Consider the following 18,989-nt stretch of genomic DNA (forward strand, 5'->3'; position numbering starts at 1 on the left):
ACAAATGCTCTGATCTCGTAATAATTTGCTAGCACCTCACAAGAGAGAGGGCATTGGCAAAACGCAAATGATCCACCTGCCTCTCGGCCGTTTATATCCTTCCCGTTGTATACATATCTTACCACATTAGTTTCTAGAACCCTTCCATAAAGAAATAAAATGAAATAAACAAAACGAGAAGGAAGAACAAATTTGTCATACAACCAATAATAACATGTTAAAAATACAAAATCCTGTCACAGACGACAACTACTTAAAAACGACAAAATATCATAAAAACGACAATAACATAAAAATGACTTCAAGAAACGACAGCAAATCTTAAAACGTTAGAGATTTACAAGAACGACAATAAGTCTGGCAAAACATGAGACCGTATACGGGAAAGATACATGAACATTATTTTGATTTGAAGACGATAACTTACTTATCAAGAAAACGACAATAGATTATAAAACGACAACAATTCAAAGTGGACAACATATCTCACGAACGTCAAGAATATTTTAAAATACAGCAGTTCCAAAAACAATAATTGCAAAAGGTAAGATGCGTTATACAAACGACAACATTTTGAAGAACAATAACAACTATATGAAAATTTCAAAACGACAACAACTTAAAAACAACAGAAAACGACAACTGATAAAACAACAACTCATAAAACGACAACATCTTTTTCAAACAACAATCTCTCGGGTTAACAACTTTACAAACAAGGGCTACACACAGTCTAGTCCGATCTCAAACGGTCAGGTTTTTCAGAACAAACAGTTCTAGCGGTTTGGAAAAATTCTTACTTAGATCGGATCATTTATTATAATGGGATCGACCACGTATTCAACCGCAGTTTAGACCATTTCTTGGATGGTTTTTGGTAGTTACTATATTTCATATTTTAAACATTTCTTAATATAACATCAAAAAGAACCAGCGTTTCTATCAAATAAATTTAATATCAAACCACTAATGTTTCTGTCAAATAGCTTATAATTGAATTTATTTTCTTAAGTAATGAACTAATTATTACACTATTCTGTAGCCAAAACTTGATAAAACATCCTAATAGTTTTCACAGTGGTCCCTAGCCTGAAGAGTTTAAGAGCTCCTGATGTTTTCTTTCCTATTCACATGACGTGCATCCTTTTTTTTTTCCCTCCTTTTCCCCTCTCCTCTGTTTGATATTCTCTAGTAATACCCATATAAAAAAATCAAAATGATTAAAAAAAATAAATAATAGTAATAACAAAAGAACTCATATATTCAGATTCGAAAGTCCAAGGGACTCTACTGAAGCATTTCCTAGATAGTTACAAAATTCACAGAAAACAGTGGCAGGCTTCAAATGCAAGCAATGGTTGATCCTTTGTTCAATCCAAGCCAGCCTCCTCTCAAAACTCAATACCCCAATATGCATCAACCGAATGTCAATTTTGGCAGCCTTAGCACAAGCACGAAGCAATATGTAGTAATCCGCGTGGGCAACGTAAGTCAATGCGCCTTCATCTTTCTTCCTTGCATAATGAAGATAATCAAATCTCTTGGGGTTGACCCTCGGCGGGATGTAATAGAACCTGTTTTCTTCAAAATCTGATTTCAATAGCCTAATGGCTTCATCTTTAAGAATCTCTGATGTTTCATCTTTGAGAGTATCTGCTGTTTCATCTTTGAGACTGTCAGCTGAAGTTTGGTCCTTCTGTTCTGAGATTTGATCATCCTGAGAACTGTCAAACTGATCACTGTTTTCGCTATGTTGATCACCTGCACTTCGACTACCATTATACGGGGACGGATCACCAACACACCCTTTATCCCTGAACCTCTTGTTCTCTTTGAAAGGGAAACTTCTACACTCTACATCAACCCTAGCTCTCTTTTGCGTAACAGCTTCACTACCATGCGCTTCTTCTTGAACTGCTGTCTTGGAATCCTGAATTATAACAAAAATGTCATCACGGAACTGTGTTGTCATAACGTGGAAACTTCTTGTCAAGTAGAAGGTCTTCAATAGTATTCATATCCAAAAGTGTGCTTTTAAGCTAATTAGACAGATTTAAGCAATTCAAACTTATCAACGTACATTACACGCACAAGTTCTATAAGGAAAAAAAAAAAAAAAAACATCAATGTTGGTGTTCAAGTTATATCTTACCCTTTCACTCCAATAAAAGTCCCATAATTCTTCTATTAGTCTCTTTTCCTCGTAATCCTCGAAGGATGGTTCTAATCCAGCAAAGACCACATCCTTGCAGAATTGAAGATATGATGGCAAGTCCTTGGAGTATTCTATCAAGGTGAAACAAAATATTAAAATTTTAAACTGTCAAGCTAAAAGTGGAAGGTGGGGAAGATAAGAAAAGGAAGAAACCCAAAAGCAATATCCTCCTCAAAGTAAAGAATAAGAATTATAAAATAAAAACATATTTACCATAGGTTTCATTAATCCCACGATATCTTGCTTCAAGATCGCATAAAAGCTTTGCAGCATCCAACTCAGTTTTCTGAGCATGTGATGTGTCTCTACCCGGGTTTGTTCCAGAATCATCTAAAATTTGAGGAGAACCAGAACCCTTCCCAGCACATTCTTTCACGTCAAGATCAGGTTTGAGTTCTGAGTCTTCTGTCCCCTTAGATGTGGAACAAGTGTGACGCCTACACAAACTCTTCTCCCATTCTCCAAAACCATGAATGTTGTATAGAATTCTTATTGCAACAATCAGCATTGACATTACACAAACACGAGTAGGAAGCCTCAGTTCATTTGTTGACAACCATAAATCTGGAGGCATTGACCACTCATACATTCGGCGTGCATGAGGAAGAATCTTTTCCAAAGGAATAGATAACTCCCGAAGATAGCGTGAAGCAATCGAATAGAAGTTCACAGGAGGTAAAGCCAAACCTACAGAGTCGGCAATGGATGCAGAGAGTGATTCTAGCTTCTGTGCCGTAACAGATTCATTTGGCCTAAACATAAGAGTTGTACTTATTGGACAACCGCTAGATCTTTGTCCCATGTGCTTTTCAATTTCAACAAAAGCAGCAAAGTACGGAACTTTCCCTTCCAGTGACCATTTTACAATATCCGTTGTTAGGACCGGTTCCCTGGCAAGATGACAAGCCAGAAATGAAACTCCTAAAGTATAAGATAGCGGAATCTTCTTTCTTAATGATCTAAACCATATCATTACTGCTCTCTGACCATACATATTGTGAGGTTCTGAACCATATTTAGCTCGTGGCTTGAAATCTTGTGGTGGTTCTCCTAAAATAACCAGAACTCATTAATTAAGAATATAGTCAAAGAAGAACGACCACCAGAATGAAGAAGATAACACATGATATCCTTTTGTTTCACGTACGGGAAAGATGTTTAAAAAGATCCAAAAAAAAACCTCATTAAGCAATAAATCTCACGACACAAGAAGCATGGAGCTTTGTGAACACGAAACAGAATTGCCATCTAACAACAGAAACAGAAAAGAAGCAGCCAAATTATGATAGAATTCAACTCTCTTATTTACTCTTCATAATCAACATAATAAAGAAACAAAGAAGTACAGAAACAGAAAAGAAGCAACCAAATTATGATAGGATTCAACTATCTTATTTACTCTTTTATAATCAACATAATAAAGAAACAAAGAAGTATCTGAATTTGACAGTCAACTTATCTAGTGTTGCTCCCATTTATCTGAATCGAAATTAGAAATAAGATCGAATTTGAAAATCACGCAACAAAAGCTTTAAAATCATAATGTTCGTTTAGGTCCTATATCTTCAACGCCTGGATCCATACTTCGATTTCAAAACAATCTCTCTTCCATCAACTATTGTTTAGAATAACAGAATAAGTTATGACGCAATGCAAATATTCATCCTCATATATAACTAACATAGCAAAGAAACAGAACCGATTCCAAGAATCAAACACAATAACCGAAAAAAGAGGGAAAAAAGGATAAAAACATGGGTTGTCATTGTTAACTTAAATTGACATATTCATACTAGAAAATGAGTAAAACTGGATGCTGCTTTAGTCCATTCATAAGTATTTGCTTTTCAGAATACATAGAACTAATAAAAGTTAAAACTTGAATCTGAAACTAACCTTGTTGCTGACTCTCGGACTCGTTAATGGATTCATCAACCCAGCCGTCATCGAAAACCCTAGTTCCCGCAACGAATCGCAACCAAACGGTCCCGGCCAACCCGCAGATCAACGGGTTCACCTTGAACTCCCTGACCAGAGCCTCGCACTGGAACTCGATCATCAGCTGTAATCCCATCACATACCTAATCCTTATATCGCTGTAATACTCCTCGAAGCTCGGGACGCTCTCCCCGACCGAGCCGAAATCCCGCGGGCCCGTGGGTCCCACGCCGTCGAATTCAATCTCCTCCGTCTTGATACTCGCCCGATTGAAGCGATCGCCGCCTTCGCCCTCTCCGTCGTCGTCGAGGGTTAAAGCGGCCCAGAATTGGGACTGGAGCGTAGCGGACTGCACTTGGGAGATTGGCTCGGCTTTTATGGCGGAGGCAGCAACGGGGCGGTTTCGGCGGTGGGTTGCGGAGTAGAGGGGAGCGCCGGCGGTCCCGCCCTTGTCGGCGAAGTCCTCGTCGGCGACGCCGGTTTCGATGATGTCCTCCGCCTGGGAGCCGCAGCGGAGGCAGTAATAGAAGCCGTCGAAGCCGTCCGCAAACCCCGCATTGCCGCACGTGTGGCAGGTCCACGCGTGTGGATCCGACATTGGACAGAAAGGTTGAAGCCTTTTAGGGTTTTGAATTGAGAACGTTTCATTGCAGAGTTTCGGCGGGTTCTTTCAGAAGAAAGTAAGAGGGGGTTCTTCTTTTTTTTTTTTTTTTTTGAGTTTCGTTTTTTTTTTTTTTTTTTTTTTTGAGTTTCGTTTTTTTTTTTTTTTTTTTTTTTGAGTTTCGTTTTTTTTTTTTTTTTTTTTTTTGAGTTTCGTTTTTTTTTTTTTTTTTTTTTTTGAGTTTCGTTTTTTTTTTTTTTTTTTTTTTTGAGTTTCGTTTTTTTTTTTTTTTTTTTTTTTGGCAGCGGGGTTGTTTGACTGCGAGGAATATCAATGCTCCGTAGAAGTTCTATGCTAAGCCGGACAATGTTATTCTCAGCCAAACAGATTGTAGTAGGAAGAAAAGGCATAAATCACGTGAGGAAATGTTATTCTCAGCCATACAAGAGTTGTCAAATGGGCCAGCTTGTCCATGTACGGCCCGGCCCAACCCATAATAGTTTCAGATTCTGTATGGTCTGGTACTGTTACGGGCCGTGTCAGCCTGACATATTTGATGGGCTAGGGTTGGGTCACGGCTTCTCAGCCCGCAGCCCAAGCCTGTGAAGGCCTGCGGCCTAAGCCCGGCCCAAGCCCAGTTCGGCCCAAGCCCAGTTCAGCCCAAGCCCAGATTCGGCTCGGCCCAGGCCCTCGAAGGGCCCAACGGTCACAATCCAAAAAAAGTCCACAAAATCTCCTATAAATACTCTTTAATTTCACCCTAAATCCCATACAACAATTTACTCTCAACTTCTCATCACACTCTCATTTTATCTCTCATCTTGTCTCTTTGATTTTGATTCTAAGCTTTTCTTTCGCGATCACTCATTTTCTTGCTCTTTCATTTACAAAGTTTAAGTTCAATCAATTTTCAGAAAAATGACCGTATCAAACTTCCCTGATTTCACTGCTCTTATTGAGCTTGGTGATGAGCCATTTTTTGAGGATGAAATGATGTCTCCTAACCCTACCCCTACTGAACCGAAAAATGCTCCGTTTGATAATGCTTCAGTGTACAACGAGAAAGTTAGAGAACGCAGCAGGGGAAAAAGACCACAAACTTCTCCTGCATGGCAGCATTTCACAGAGAAGCCCCGACCAAATCCAAAAACAGGTGAAATAAAAATTCGTGTGGTATGTAAGCTTTGTAAAAAGTACTTTTCTAATAAAAAGGTGGGGGTATTGGTCATCTAGATAGACATTGAAAAGAATGTCTATCATTGCACTAAGGTGGCAGTGTGGACTCCTGCCAATAAACACTATCACTCACATCACAAGGGTTGTAAAATTTTACATATGATGCACAACGTGCTCGTTAGGCACTAGCTAAATTTCTAGCTAGTGCCGAATTACCTCTTTCTTATGCAGATGATGCGTTGTTTGAAGAATTCATACAGGCGACTTTCTGCCTGCAATTTAAACGGGTAAGTAGAAACACAATTCATTCTGATTGCATGAAAGTGTTTTATACAATGAGACAATCTCTAGTTTGTAATTGATGACGACAAACTGGACATCTTACAGTGGTGGAAGAGCAAGACCGATCGTTTTCTAACACTGTCCGTAATAGTTCGTGACATTCTGACAACTCCAGTGTCAATGGTAGCATTAGAGCAAGCATTTAGTGCAAGCAACCAAATTCTTGATGAGAAGAGAAGCAAAATGCATCCAGAATTCTTAGAGGGGCTAATGTTCGTTAAAGACTGGGAAGATGCCAAAAGACGAAAATAACAACATACGGATGATTCAATGCAATACTATTTTTCTAACTTATAAATAACATAATCTTCTTGAAGCACTTAGGTTTTGTAATTTACTTATCCTAGAATACTGCACTCTTTTTTCCTTTGCTAAGGTTTTGTCCCGATCTCCCCACGAATTTTACTTGGCAAGGTTTTTAGCGAGACAGTCATTTATGTGTACTTATTTGTAGTATCTCAATTCAATAAAATCATTTCTTTTGGGGGCATATGATATATTTTATTTTTTTAATTAAATTTTGCAAAAAAATTTACAAGGGCCTGGGCCTAGGCCCGGCCCTTATGGACTAGGGCTGCGGGCCAGTTTCGGACTTGAGAGTTTCTCCTCAGGCCCGGCCATGGCACAGCCTAGGCCCGCCACGGGCCTGGGGTCAGACGTGTCATGCCGGCCCGACACAGCACGTTTGACAACTCTAAGCCAGACTGTGGTCTGGAGGTTCTGTACCATCAAGAGTCAGGGCTTTTTCATTTTCATGAAGACGATTTTGAGGATCGGAGGCAAAAGTGGATGGTTGCTCAGCGTCACGGACGGAATTCTGATTGTGTACGTCGGCGAGAAGCATGCGGGCACTTGAGTGGATCTGTTTCTTAGGGGATTCATATGGAGTTGTGAAAATTTAGGTGTGTGGCATGTTTTATTTGGCGGCAAGCAGTAGTGAAGCATGGATCTCATGCACTGGCGAATGGTTGCTCTCTCCACTGCGGTTTCAATTTAGTGTAGCATTGTGTTTTATGGTTATTCTACTCATGGTGGCCGAATTCGCTTCAATGGCTTATATATTGGAGCTTTGTCTCCATTTAGTGGCGTTACACTAACGACCCCTCACGGGCCATCATAGTTGTCTTAACTTTTAAATATTTACTTGTTAAAGAAAGGAGAAAATAGTTAAGCTTGAAACACTTTACTTTGAATGACTTAAAAGAAATCTTAGAATTTTTTTATATTATAACTTTAAAAGTTTTAAACTTCCTCAAGAAAAATAACCTTTAGGTTCAACTTAATTATTAAATTCATATTGTGAAATAAACTTAAAGAAACATCTAAAGTATTCGTCAAATCAAAATCACCATAAACCAAAGTTCCAAAATAATAAAAATAAAAATTTAAAACTTTATTTAAAATTAAGCAGTTTCATTCCATAATCGTTTCTCCAATTTTTCTATTACGCATAGCTCGCATCCGCTCCAAGATTCTCCATGGCTACATCTTACCCTTTAGTTCATCTGCAACATGAAATAACTTATATAAGCAAGGGCTTAGTAAGACACTTAAATCTCACAAACGTAAATGAACATTTTTATTCATCAACAATAAACGTCATCGTGAGAACAATTATTTTTTAACATGTTTTTACTTTAAAATTCATCATATAATGGGCCCGACGTTGTACCATCATAGCGCGCCAGCCACAGAAAGTGTGGGTTTCATACCAACCGTGACAATAAATCGACTCACTGGATAAAGACCGCTCACCGGTCACCATCAAAGGTGTACAATGTCATTTTAAAAACATAAAAATACATATATACATTTTTCTTCAAAACGTCATCATAAGAGAATTATTAAAAGCGTCATAACATCATCATAAGCATCGAAATCATATACTTCTCAATTATTCAAATCATGTCGCAGGTGAGAGTGTACTTACATAAACGTCTTACTTAACCTTTTTAAATTTCTCAATGGTGACGCGACGAATGAGGTACTCGGGTGCTCACCTCTAGATCCATTCATGCCATAAATCATAAATAAAATTATTAAAAAGCCTTAACAACTCATTAAATACATTGATCACGTTAAAATATTGTCTAATAGACCATTCTCATCATTCATTAATGTCAAGACATAAAAATCCATCAATTATACAAAATTACAAAACTGAACAAAAAAATTGGCAACCTGACCTTTATCCCTTTAAAAACTCATAACAATTCAAATAGAACTCTAAATGATCTGAAACTAATTTTAAATTAAAGTAGACATCTATAGCTTTCTAACGATACTTTATTTGTTAAAAACGGAGTCCGTTTGGTCCCTCAAACACTATTCTAAAATCATGCCAATTTTTTTTTGGAAATTTCCACAACTCCTAAATCCGAATTTAATCACAAAAAAAAAAAAAAAAATGCAACCCCATCATCCTCAACATGCATAAACCATACTCCATCTAATATGCACCACTATGACATATATCTAACACTTAAAATCATAAATATATGAACATATACACAACTCAACACATCCAAAATTGCATTTCTATAAATAATGATTAACATAATTATATGACCCAATAATGTAAATAATCATAAATTAATCATAACATGTTTCTAAATCATACAAGAAACTCTAAATAAAATATTTTCATCAATTATTAAAACCACAAATCCCTATATCATGCTTTCTCATATTCTAAGAAAACCAAAACAAACAAATAACATGCTTGAATATAATCATAAAGTTAAATCTTTAGAAACCATATATATCAATTACATATTAATACTCAATTCATCATCTCATGAATATTCCTCTCAAGAAAAAAAAAGAACCATAAAAAAAATAATCAAAACAATCACCCAAAACCTCAAAGAAATTCAAACTAAACAATCTTTATTTTGCCTTTAATGAATGAAGAATCCAAACAAAAAATCAAGCAGTGAGGTTTGGTGGCTGGTGTTGGAGGCTTTCTTTGATGTTCTTGAACGTGAGAAATAAGGAGGAAGAGAGAGGGAGAAAAGGTGAATTCAGAGTGTGGTGAATGGCTCTTTAATACGCATAAAAATTAAGATGATTGATTTTGGATTGATTAGGTTTAATTTTGGGATTAAACCCTTAACAGCTGGGGGAATGGTTGTCATTAGGGTGTGAAGACGCGTGAAAAAAAAATGATAGAGTTTAGTCAACTTCTAAAATTTCCATTCTCATTCGCGTGCAGTAACCTGGTCGAAGACTGCAGGGTATCCAGGTGGTATACTGGCCACATTTTCTTACTCCGATCTCTGATTTGCGCAAATGAGAAGGCGTTGGAAAGCTTATAAAAGGCTCTACAGCTTTGTATAAACTAAAGGAATAATTTCAGAATATTAAAGGTCCAAAATAGAGTTGAAAATTAATGTCATGTAAACGGTTCTTTTGTCTAAAAAGAAAAATCAAGGAAAACTTAGAATTTTCCTAAGACACTTAGTTCCATGCATTATAACATGAAGTACATCATATTGTGAACATATATTCATTTATCAAATCATCAAATAAAGAAAAAAATGAACATATATATAATTTCTATAAAATGACATGAACTTGTTCTCGGCACCTCGAGTCCTCATCGCATTCACCTGTAACAAATAACTTAATGTGATGTTAGGATTAACTATATATATAACACCATAACATTATTCAAGTTCATTTCTAACGTCTATTTCTAAGAATTTTGTCGGTTTAGAAAAAATAGGTGTTACAGTTAGTTTAGCCTAATAGGTATTATTATTGGGGAGACACCACATGTAAAACTGACCCAACACACTTTAGGAGCCCAACTTGACCTAAAAAGTTAACTTATTAGATCTTGGGTCCTTCCACGTATGTAAACCACTGCACATTGTCATCCACTTTCCATGAGAGACAACACACACATTGCACTTTTCTCAACAATCTCCCCCTCATGTGTGTGTTCGCCAAGCTCCCCCTCAAACTAAAGTTTCTAGGAGCCGGCACATCCAAGCATCACACTTTGAACGAGAGCCAACTCCAGCATGGGAAAGAGAGCTGAAACCATGCGAGTCCACTAATACTCCACCATCCGCACTTGCAACAACACCAAATGCGGGAACACCAACTCTCCACAGGAGGCAACGTGGGAACTACAGTCGAGTGTGATCGCTTGGCCCATACGAACCATCGACTCTGATATCACTTGTTGGGGAGACACCACATGCGAAACTGGCCTCACACACTTCAGGAGCCCAACTTGACCTAAAAAGTTAACATATTAGGTCGTAAGTCATTCCATTTATATAAACCCTTTACATTCTCATCTATTTTCCACGTGGGACAATACACACATTGCACTTTTCTCAACAATATTTTTTTATGTCTCTTTTTTTTTTTCCGATTGTAATAACGAAGATGGTTTTCCCACCTTCCATTTTTATTTTTGTGTCCCACCCATTTAAGTTGTGTCTCGGCAGTGGGATAGGTGACCTTTAGTTTACTGGTGTCTTTGACTTCATCGATTGGAGTTTTCCATCAATTAATACAGAGGTGTGTTTTCAAGGAGCTGTACATATAAATGTTTTCTTCCTCCCCGCGCTTTCATTATAACTGATGGATTTGGTCACCGATCGAGTTTAAGTTCTGCTTGTATTGAGAAGTCATTTTGTTGTAGTTTTAGTGTTTGTATTTCCTTATTTTGAAATACAATTATCCTCTATTTTTAAATAAATTAGAAATAATTCTACGCATAATTTATAGTAACTGTATTTCGAAATTTTTAATGATATTGTGTTAGATGACTATTTTTGGTTTTGATTTATAAGGTTATGTTACAATTTATTGTTTAAGACCAGTAACAGTGAGCATTTCATACTAACAAATGCGATAAAAATCTCTTTTTTTAATATAATTGAAGTTTTGACCAAAACAAAAAAAGAGTACCTAATAGTAATGCGAATTTTCACATACAAATTCTGAAAGCTCCATAAATCCTTTGCCCGTAACATAAAAGTTATCACCAATCAAACCACTTATACTTAGTAATACAAAATTTATTTCTCCCTTTTTTTTTTTGGTTCCATTTTAGGCTTTTAGCACATTCCTCAACAATTTATTTTGATGAGTAGATTAACAAATAATAAATCCACACATGTTTATTTATTTTCAGTTAGGATGTTCCCGTTTGGATACAGGGTAGTGATCATAATATTTTATGACCCCTACCTTCCTTATGAGGAAGTATTCTAACCCTTTGCGTAGTTGGATTAAAAAAAAAATCTTTCCTAACGAAATATCAAAACAAAGAAAAATTAGATTTATTCACTTAAAAGAGAAACCATTAGAAAGCTGAAGGTTGACATGCTTGGTATTGTATGCTAATTTGTTAGTTCAAATTAATATAATCTCCAGTTAAGAGATTGATTGCCATATTTTATGGACCGACGACATTGTGATATTTCTACTTTTTTTTATTAGTATTTTAAAATTTTTCTAATCTTTTTATTGTGTTTCATTTCCTTTATGTTATCTTTATTTGATTTCATGTCGTACGTGGGGATCACTTGACAAAAGCCAACACTTTGGTCCACACCAAACCATTCGATTAGTCTTTCTCTTTCATTTTTTTTCCAACATGGTACGGGATAATTATGCAACAATCAAAGATACAATATGTTGGGTCACTAAAAAAAAAAAAAAAAAAGATACAATATGGTGACATTCATGGTTTTTTTTTTTTTTTTTTTTTTTTTAAGGTTCCGTGACATGCATGTGTTATTTTATTTTTTTTGAATAAATGCATGTGTAATTCTTGAATATTCTGACAACAACCACATCTTATTTTTGTGTTACGCGTGGCTTTTTATATGTGAAATGCATGTTTTTTTTTTTCTTTTGTCTAATGTTTTTCTTATTTCCTTTTCCCTTTCAGAAAAGCATTTTCTTTTGTTTAATGTCGTTTTTCAAGCAATAAAGCCGAGTCTTTTCCCACGTATGAGAAATGGGAGACTGACCTCTCCAAAACTCAATAACTATTTGCCCTTTGTTTTCCAAAATTCCGTCTTAAACTATAAAAGTTTGGTGGAAATCCTACGAAATAAATCAATAATAATAAAGAATCTCTTTTTGCATCTTCGTCAACAACAAATTACCAAACTTCACAAAAAGAGCATATTTGATTAATAAGAACTTAGTTGATGTTTATTACATATGCCTAAGAAAACATATTTCGAAACGCACTAATAGGCCTTAAACTTGCTTTAAGGAGAGAATTTGGAAATTTTATCCATAATATTTAATTTTGGAGAATTTTTTGGTAGGGTATGATAAACTTATATCCTAGATAGAACACGTTTTTTTAATATGATTTTTAGTTGAAAACTGGATATTATTGGTGGAGTATCCTTTTATACATGCTCTACCACCTAACTCCCTCATTCTAAATCGTTTGAGAAGAACTTTTTATATAAAAATAATAATAATATAAGAAAAGAAGTAATTGACACCATTAATTCTCAAACTGTTTAATAAGCAAAACTTTTGTCGTATTTAGAATTGATACCGTTTTTATTTTTCACGTTTTTCAAGAAGTAAAAATGAAAACGTTTTTAAAACGGTGTTTGGTGCAATAAAAACAAAAAATGAAAATGAAAATGATTTTTTTATTTAGTGTAAAATGAGAGAGAAATGAAAAATGACTTTTAGTTATTTTTCATTTTTTATTTTCATTTTCTCCTCTCTCGGGCAGAGAGAAAGAGATAGATATATTAATGAGTTTTTTTATACTGAAAATAATCTCTTGATAAAATTAATAAATGTATTTTTAAAAATAATTTATATCTAATATTAAAAATATTTTTATTTTCATTTTCATATAAAAAATATAATTATTTTAAAATGAATTTCAAATGGTATTCTAATTTCACTGAAATAACGTGAAAAATCCTCATTTTCTTTTTGATATAACAAATTCTACTCTTTTTCTGCGCCTAACACTAGTTTCCCTAAAATTGGTCAACGACGAATCTATTGATTCTTTGTCTGTTTTTGTTGAGGTGCACTAGTGATCCAATGGTAGCAATTGCTTTTCCAAATGCCGTATTGAAGGTCTAGGGTGATTGTCTGGGGAAAAAGGACACCACACATTAGGGTCAATATCTTTGTTTTGAAATATTATATATAGGTAGAAATCACTTTCATAAAAAAAAATAAAAAAATCTAATCGATACCCTCATTTTTAGGCGTAAGAAAATGAACGAGACAAATATGACCCAAATGTAAAGAAAATTTTCACATCAACATCAAGCCCTCCAAAACTTGTAATTTTCCAAAGTTGATTGTGATTATTATCTTATGGTGATGTCCTAATGGTACTGATAATGACCTGCACCGACGGCCAAAACCATCCATTTTAGCTGAGGAAAATTCGGAGGACGGCATGAAATCATATGGTAATTGAATTAAGAAAGAAAACCCCAAGTGGCCTCAGTTTATGGGATCATAATTTTATGGAGAAATTAAGAACATTGTGATTCTCACTCGGCATCAAATTAAAGTAAACAAAATTTGTATCTTTCTAGGAAAATATTATTGACAATTGGTTCTGATTTTCATTTGTTGTCTTATTCCTTGTCTCCCCATACAAGTAAAAGGTCCATTTCTCCCACTCCCACAACCTCAGCCATGCCTTTTTATTTTTATACGTGGAACCTTTTCATATTATATTGTTTTATTTTATTCAGTACGGTTGGCCAGGCAAGAAAGCTTGTCATCTGAAAAGCAATATTGGATATCACGCGTTTTGAGGTTGAAGTTATTATCATGCTAAACTCGTTATAACACATCAATTATCGTCTTTAAGCTCGTAATATATGCAAAATCTCATTCAAATTTAAGGAATATATGGCCCTTTAACTCCCTTCTTTGGTTTCCTATACACAGATTTAATTATAAAATTGCGTAACTTTTAATTCAATTTTATACGTGAAAATTGTGTAAATCTAAAATTATTTGCTAGAAAATATAATCTTTATGCCCTTCACAATTTTGGTCTCATTTGTTTCGCTAATTTGAGTTGAAAACTTTAGTTTAAAAGTAAATTTATGTGAGAGAAAAAAATTATAATAGAAAAGGTGTAAAAAAAACTTAAATTGTGATTTATTTATGACCTTCTTCCTATTCACTCTATTTCTTTACGGAAAACTTGAAAATTGATAAATTTTATGTAATTATTACTAATAATTTGTTCAACATCTAATGGTACAAGTTTTCCGTTTAATCACTCCAAGTTCAGTTTGATAAAGTTCTCTCTCTCTATTGTTTTTTTTTTTTTCTCATTTGCCGGAGATAGAGGAAGTACGTTCAGTGGACCATGGTCCATGCTGATGAAGCCCATTCCCATGCATTCATGTCTAGACAAATGCACGTACAGTCAATTTAATTCGCTGATTCGAGTTTTTAATTCGAGTTGAGATGTGACTTTATGTGAGAGCCTTTTACTGTAGCAAAAAAGTTAAATGTGGCTGTTTCTGAGAGTTTTTTACTGTAATAAAACTCGAATTGATGAAATGAACGAGATCTTAGATTCTCATGATTTGTTGCCTGTGTAGCCTTAACATATCTACTTATTTAATCATTCAATACTTGCATTGTAGATTTGGTACTTGCAGATATTTCTATCAAATGCCATGAACATAATAAAACCTCCCGAAGAACTAGTCTACCAACTTTTACTTTATACCATTAATTTCTCGAAAAATAAAGATATCCAACTTTTTAAGTGGTGATCATGACGTGAACTTTTTTTTTTTTGCAAAAAGGAAGAGAGAAATAATTTGACATAATTTTTTATTATTATGTTAGAGCATCCCCAATGTAACATAATAATTTATGTGTAAAATGTAAATTTAGTATTTGAGTGAAAAAATACTTTCTAATGCATTGTTATTTGTTGCGGTAAATTTATTATAGCATTTACCAAATTTAACACTTAATTTTTATTAGTTGATATAGCTATTTTTCATTAATCATTACAACTTTTATTTTTTCAAATTAATTTAAAATCTAAAATTTATTTTTACAACTTTCAAAACTCAATATTTTAAATAACATTATGCATTAAAGTATAAATAAAAATAACATGTATTATATATTTTTTAGTATTAAATATATAATTAATATTAACATTTGTATCGATGATGATGATTTAGGGTGACACTCATTAAATTCTATCCTACTCGGCAATGTTATTAAAATAGATAAAAATACCAAAGTAAAAAGAGAGAGTTATTTAAGCCAACAAAAAAAGGGAAAGAAATAAGAGAGAAAGAGGAAGAAGAGTTCTAGTCCGAGGGAAACACTGAAACCGACGGAAAAGACTTGCAAACGCATCTTAAAAACAAAAGAAAAACATGACTCATTAAAAAGTTCCCGAGTTATAAGACAACTCTTCCGCCCAAAAAAAGAAAAGTGTCTCTTAAAATAAAAGAACATTTGGCGTTCCTAGATTGTTAACTGTCAAAACCGGTAAAATAAAACTGTTCTAAATATAATAGTTTAGAATTTAATTACGTAACTGTCCGTTTCTGAGAAAGTACAACAAACGCTATTCCCAAATCCTCAAATGACAAAAGGCCAAAAAAAAAAGAAAAAAAGAGTATAAAAAGTGTGAACACTGAATTCGATCCTATAGAAAAGGCCTTTTCTTTTGTTTTCTCTTTTTATTTATTTCTATTTCTAATTTAATGCAATCGTCAGCTTGAAGCTTTCAACGATATTCGTTTTTGACTCTCCCAAACTTCACTCCTGTAACGTGTCGGTCTCTTAGATATCTTTCAAACGTTTAGAAAAAAGAATATGAATATTCGTCCACAACCAGAAAACAGAATTTTCTCTTTCTCAGTAGTCAGTACACTGTTGCGTTGAGAAATCCAAGAGAGACCCAAAACCCAAAAAAATTTTTAACTTTTCTTTTTCATCTTATAATTCCTGTACTAAATATATATATATATATATATGCACGCGCACACACATATATATATTCTTCACGGACAGTCACACGTAGCTTTCTTTGTTTCTTCTCTTTGGTTGCACCATATTATTCTTTTGTGCTAAATCACCTCCCTCAATCTCGCAGCATCACACCACAAATTTCGCTGTCCACAAGTGGAGCGTCAATTTTCCCCAATGAATTTCGATTGAGAAATTCTAATACAACTTTGCTTAGGATTGAGAAAGGAAAGAAGTAGAAAGAATTAACCCCAGAAGTTGATTGAATTGATGGGCACCAGAAACTTTCTCGTCATCAAAACCCATTTGGATTTGCTTCATAAGCGTCTCTTAAACAGGGTTGCGTACGGAAATATGGTTGGGGTTGTTGGTTCCATCTGGGTTTTTGTTTGGGATTATTTATATTTTGTTTTTGGTTTCATTGCTAGATATCTTTTCAGGTATGTTTGTTAACTGTTTCTGTTATTTGGGTCATTTTTCTTCTCTTTGGTGGTGATTTAGGCTTAATTTTTGTTTCAGATTGGAGGCAAATGATGAGAAGAACAAGGGTGATCTTAAGTGTGCAGATATTGATGTGTTCGGAGAAAAAGAGGTTGATTTTCATGTCCAGAACAGGTCAAAAGATGATCATGATGAAAGCGAAGAAGTTAGTAAGGATTGTGATGTTTTGGAGAGTTCCTCAGGTACAAACACAACAAACAAGTATGAGTTCTTTTCTTCAATGGACATCAATGGCTTCTTGGAAGAGCCTAAAGCTCTGAGCTTCACCGTTCAAGAACTCTACTTGGGCTCCAACGAGTTTAGTACTATTTTTCCTGATTACCAAATTCCCAAAAACCAATTCTCTTCCGAGGAGGATTTTCTCTCTTCAAATTCAGAAGCAGAGGAAGCTGTTGGTGTTGAAGAATCAGAGGATGTGAAACTAGTGAAGGAATTACCCGAAATTGAAACTTCGAGTATCAAAGAAGTCTTAGAGAAACAAGAAGAAGAAGAAGAGCAACAGAAGGAATTATCCAAAACCGAAACTTTGAGTATTGAAGAAGACTTAGACAAACAACAAGAAGAACAAGAGAAGGAATTATCCAAAACCGAAACTTCGAGTATTAAAGAAGTCTTGGCCAAAGGAGGAGAAGACGAAAATTCTCCTGAAACCGAGCTTTCTGAAATGGATCATGATTTCTCCAAAGATATCGAATCATTTTCGGAAACTCACTCCTCACCTTCTTCTGATGCAAAACCAGTACCTAATAATATTTCAGGTGATGTGTCATCAAGTGATGAAGAAACGTTTATTATTCATTCCAATATCAATTATGAATTTGAAGACTTTAAGCCTGTAAACAACATTCAGGCCATTGAAGAAAATGAGAAGAAATTAGGGAATGTTGAGGGATTTCTTTCAAAAGAACACACAGATTTTGATGATGAGGAGGAATACATAGAATTAGAACCCCGTGATGCAAAAAGTCCGAAATCTTTCTCAGCGGAAAAATGTTCTGTAAAATTTGAGGACCAATATGAAGAAAAAGAAAAAGAAGAGAGCGTGAATTGTGAAGGTAAGAAGCTGGAGTTTGCTTGGGAACATGAGGATATAATAGAACAGCTCAAATGGGAACTGAGGAATGCTAGAACTGGAGGACTGCCCACCATTTTCGAAGAGGAATCGGATTTGGAATCGCCGAAGAAAGAAGATGATCATCGTGTGAATTTGAAGCCCATGAAGATTGAGTTGAAGTTTGGTTACAAAGATCGGATTGAAGAGATCCAGAAAGTGTACAGAATGTATGCAGAAAAGATGAGGAAACTTGACATCTTGAATAACCAGACCATGCATGCAATTGGTAAGTTAATTTTTCTCATTTACATTGAAGCATCAATGTTTTTTTAGCTTTCCAAACTAGGTTTTTTTTTTTTTTTTTTTTTTTTTTTTTTTAAAGTGAAGTTTTTATCTTTCCTTGCTCTAAGTTGCATTAACAAATCAGAAAGTTGTGTATAATCGACGTAGGTAATGCACTATTTCGTGTCCCTTCTTTTGAAGATTATTTAATGGAAAGATTCTCCTGGAGAAAAAGGAAAGTTATATGTGCTATAATCAATTTGGCTCTCACTACCTTATTAAATGAAGATATCAAAACCGTATCTATTGCTATGATCAAGTTAAGTACAAAAACAATAAATAGAAATAATTATTTTTTTTCTTTGATCAGGTTTTCTGCAGCTGAAAGACCAATTCAAATCAATACCAAATCAAAAACCTACTGTTCCAATTATTAAGAGCTTACTACCACGCAAACTACGAAAAGAAGGTGACTCAATTCTTAAATACACTGGAAAGTTGCAAGACGACTTTGAATTGGTGTATGTAGGACAAGTTTGCCTGTCTTGGGAAATCCTTCATTGGCAGCACAGGAAAATCCAAGACTTATTCCAAAACGACGACGCTCGAGGCTCTCATCAGTACAACATAGTCGCCTCCGACTTTCAGCTTTTTCAAGTGCTACTTCAGCGATTCGTAGAGGATGAATCATTTCAAGGACCAAGAGTTCAAAACTACGTTAAGAATCGATGTGTTATTCGTAGCCTCATGCAAGTTCCCGCCATAAAAGGTATCGATAAATCGAAAGTTCCCGCCATAATAGGTATCGATAAATCGACAAGTTTGCATTTTGTGTTGGTGTTCTTTTTACTAATGTGTTTTTTTTTTTTTTTTTTTTTTTTTTTTAT

At 34.8% G+C, this 18,989-nt stretch overlaps 2 protein-coding genes across 2 annotated transcripts in view; one reads left to right on the forward strand and one right to left on the reverse strand.

The window, feature by feature from the left end:
• Positions 1 to 1,085: 1,085 nt before the first annotated feature.
• LOC21385047 (TATA box-binding protein-associated factor RNA polymerase I subunit B) lies at positions 1,086 to 4,874 on the reverse strand. Its single transcript, XM_010088251.2, has 4 exons — positions 4,112 to 4,874; positions 2,429 to 3,265; positions 2,153 to 2,286; positions 1,086 to 1,930 (listed from the first exon to the last, which is right to left on the reverse strand). Exons 1-4 carry the CDS (start codon positions 4,749 to 4,751, stop codon positions 1,256 to 1,258), a joined length of 2,286 nt encoding a protein of 761 aa, XP_010086553.1. The 5' UTR covers positions 4,752 to 4,874; the 3' UTR covers positions 1,086 to 1,255.
• An 11,433-nt stretch (positions 4,875 to 16,307) lies between these two features.
• Positions 16,308 to 18,989, forward strand: part of LOC21385048 — a 5,359-nt gene continuing 2,677 nt past the window's right edge. Inside the window, exons 1-3 of the mRNA XM_024175279.1 lie at positions 16,308 to 16,705; positions 16,785 to 18,106; positions 18,473 to 18,871. Of these exons, the coding sequence (XP_024031047.1) occupies positions 16,536 to 16,705; positions 16,785 to 18,106; positions 18,473 to 18,871 (1,891 nt within the window). The 5' untranslated portion in view covers positions 16,308 to 16,535. The remainder of the gene's footprint in view (positions 16,706 to 16,784; positions 18,107 to 18,472; positions 18,872 to 18,989) is intronic.

Source organism: Morus notabilis, unplaced genomic scaffold (assembly GCF_000414095.1).
Source record: "Morus notabilis unplaced genomic scaffold, ASM41409v2 Scaffold1817, whole genome shotgun sequence".
NCBI lineage: Eukaryota > Viridiplantae > Streptophyta > Magnoliopsida > Rosales > Moraceae > Morus > Morus notabilis.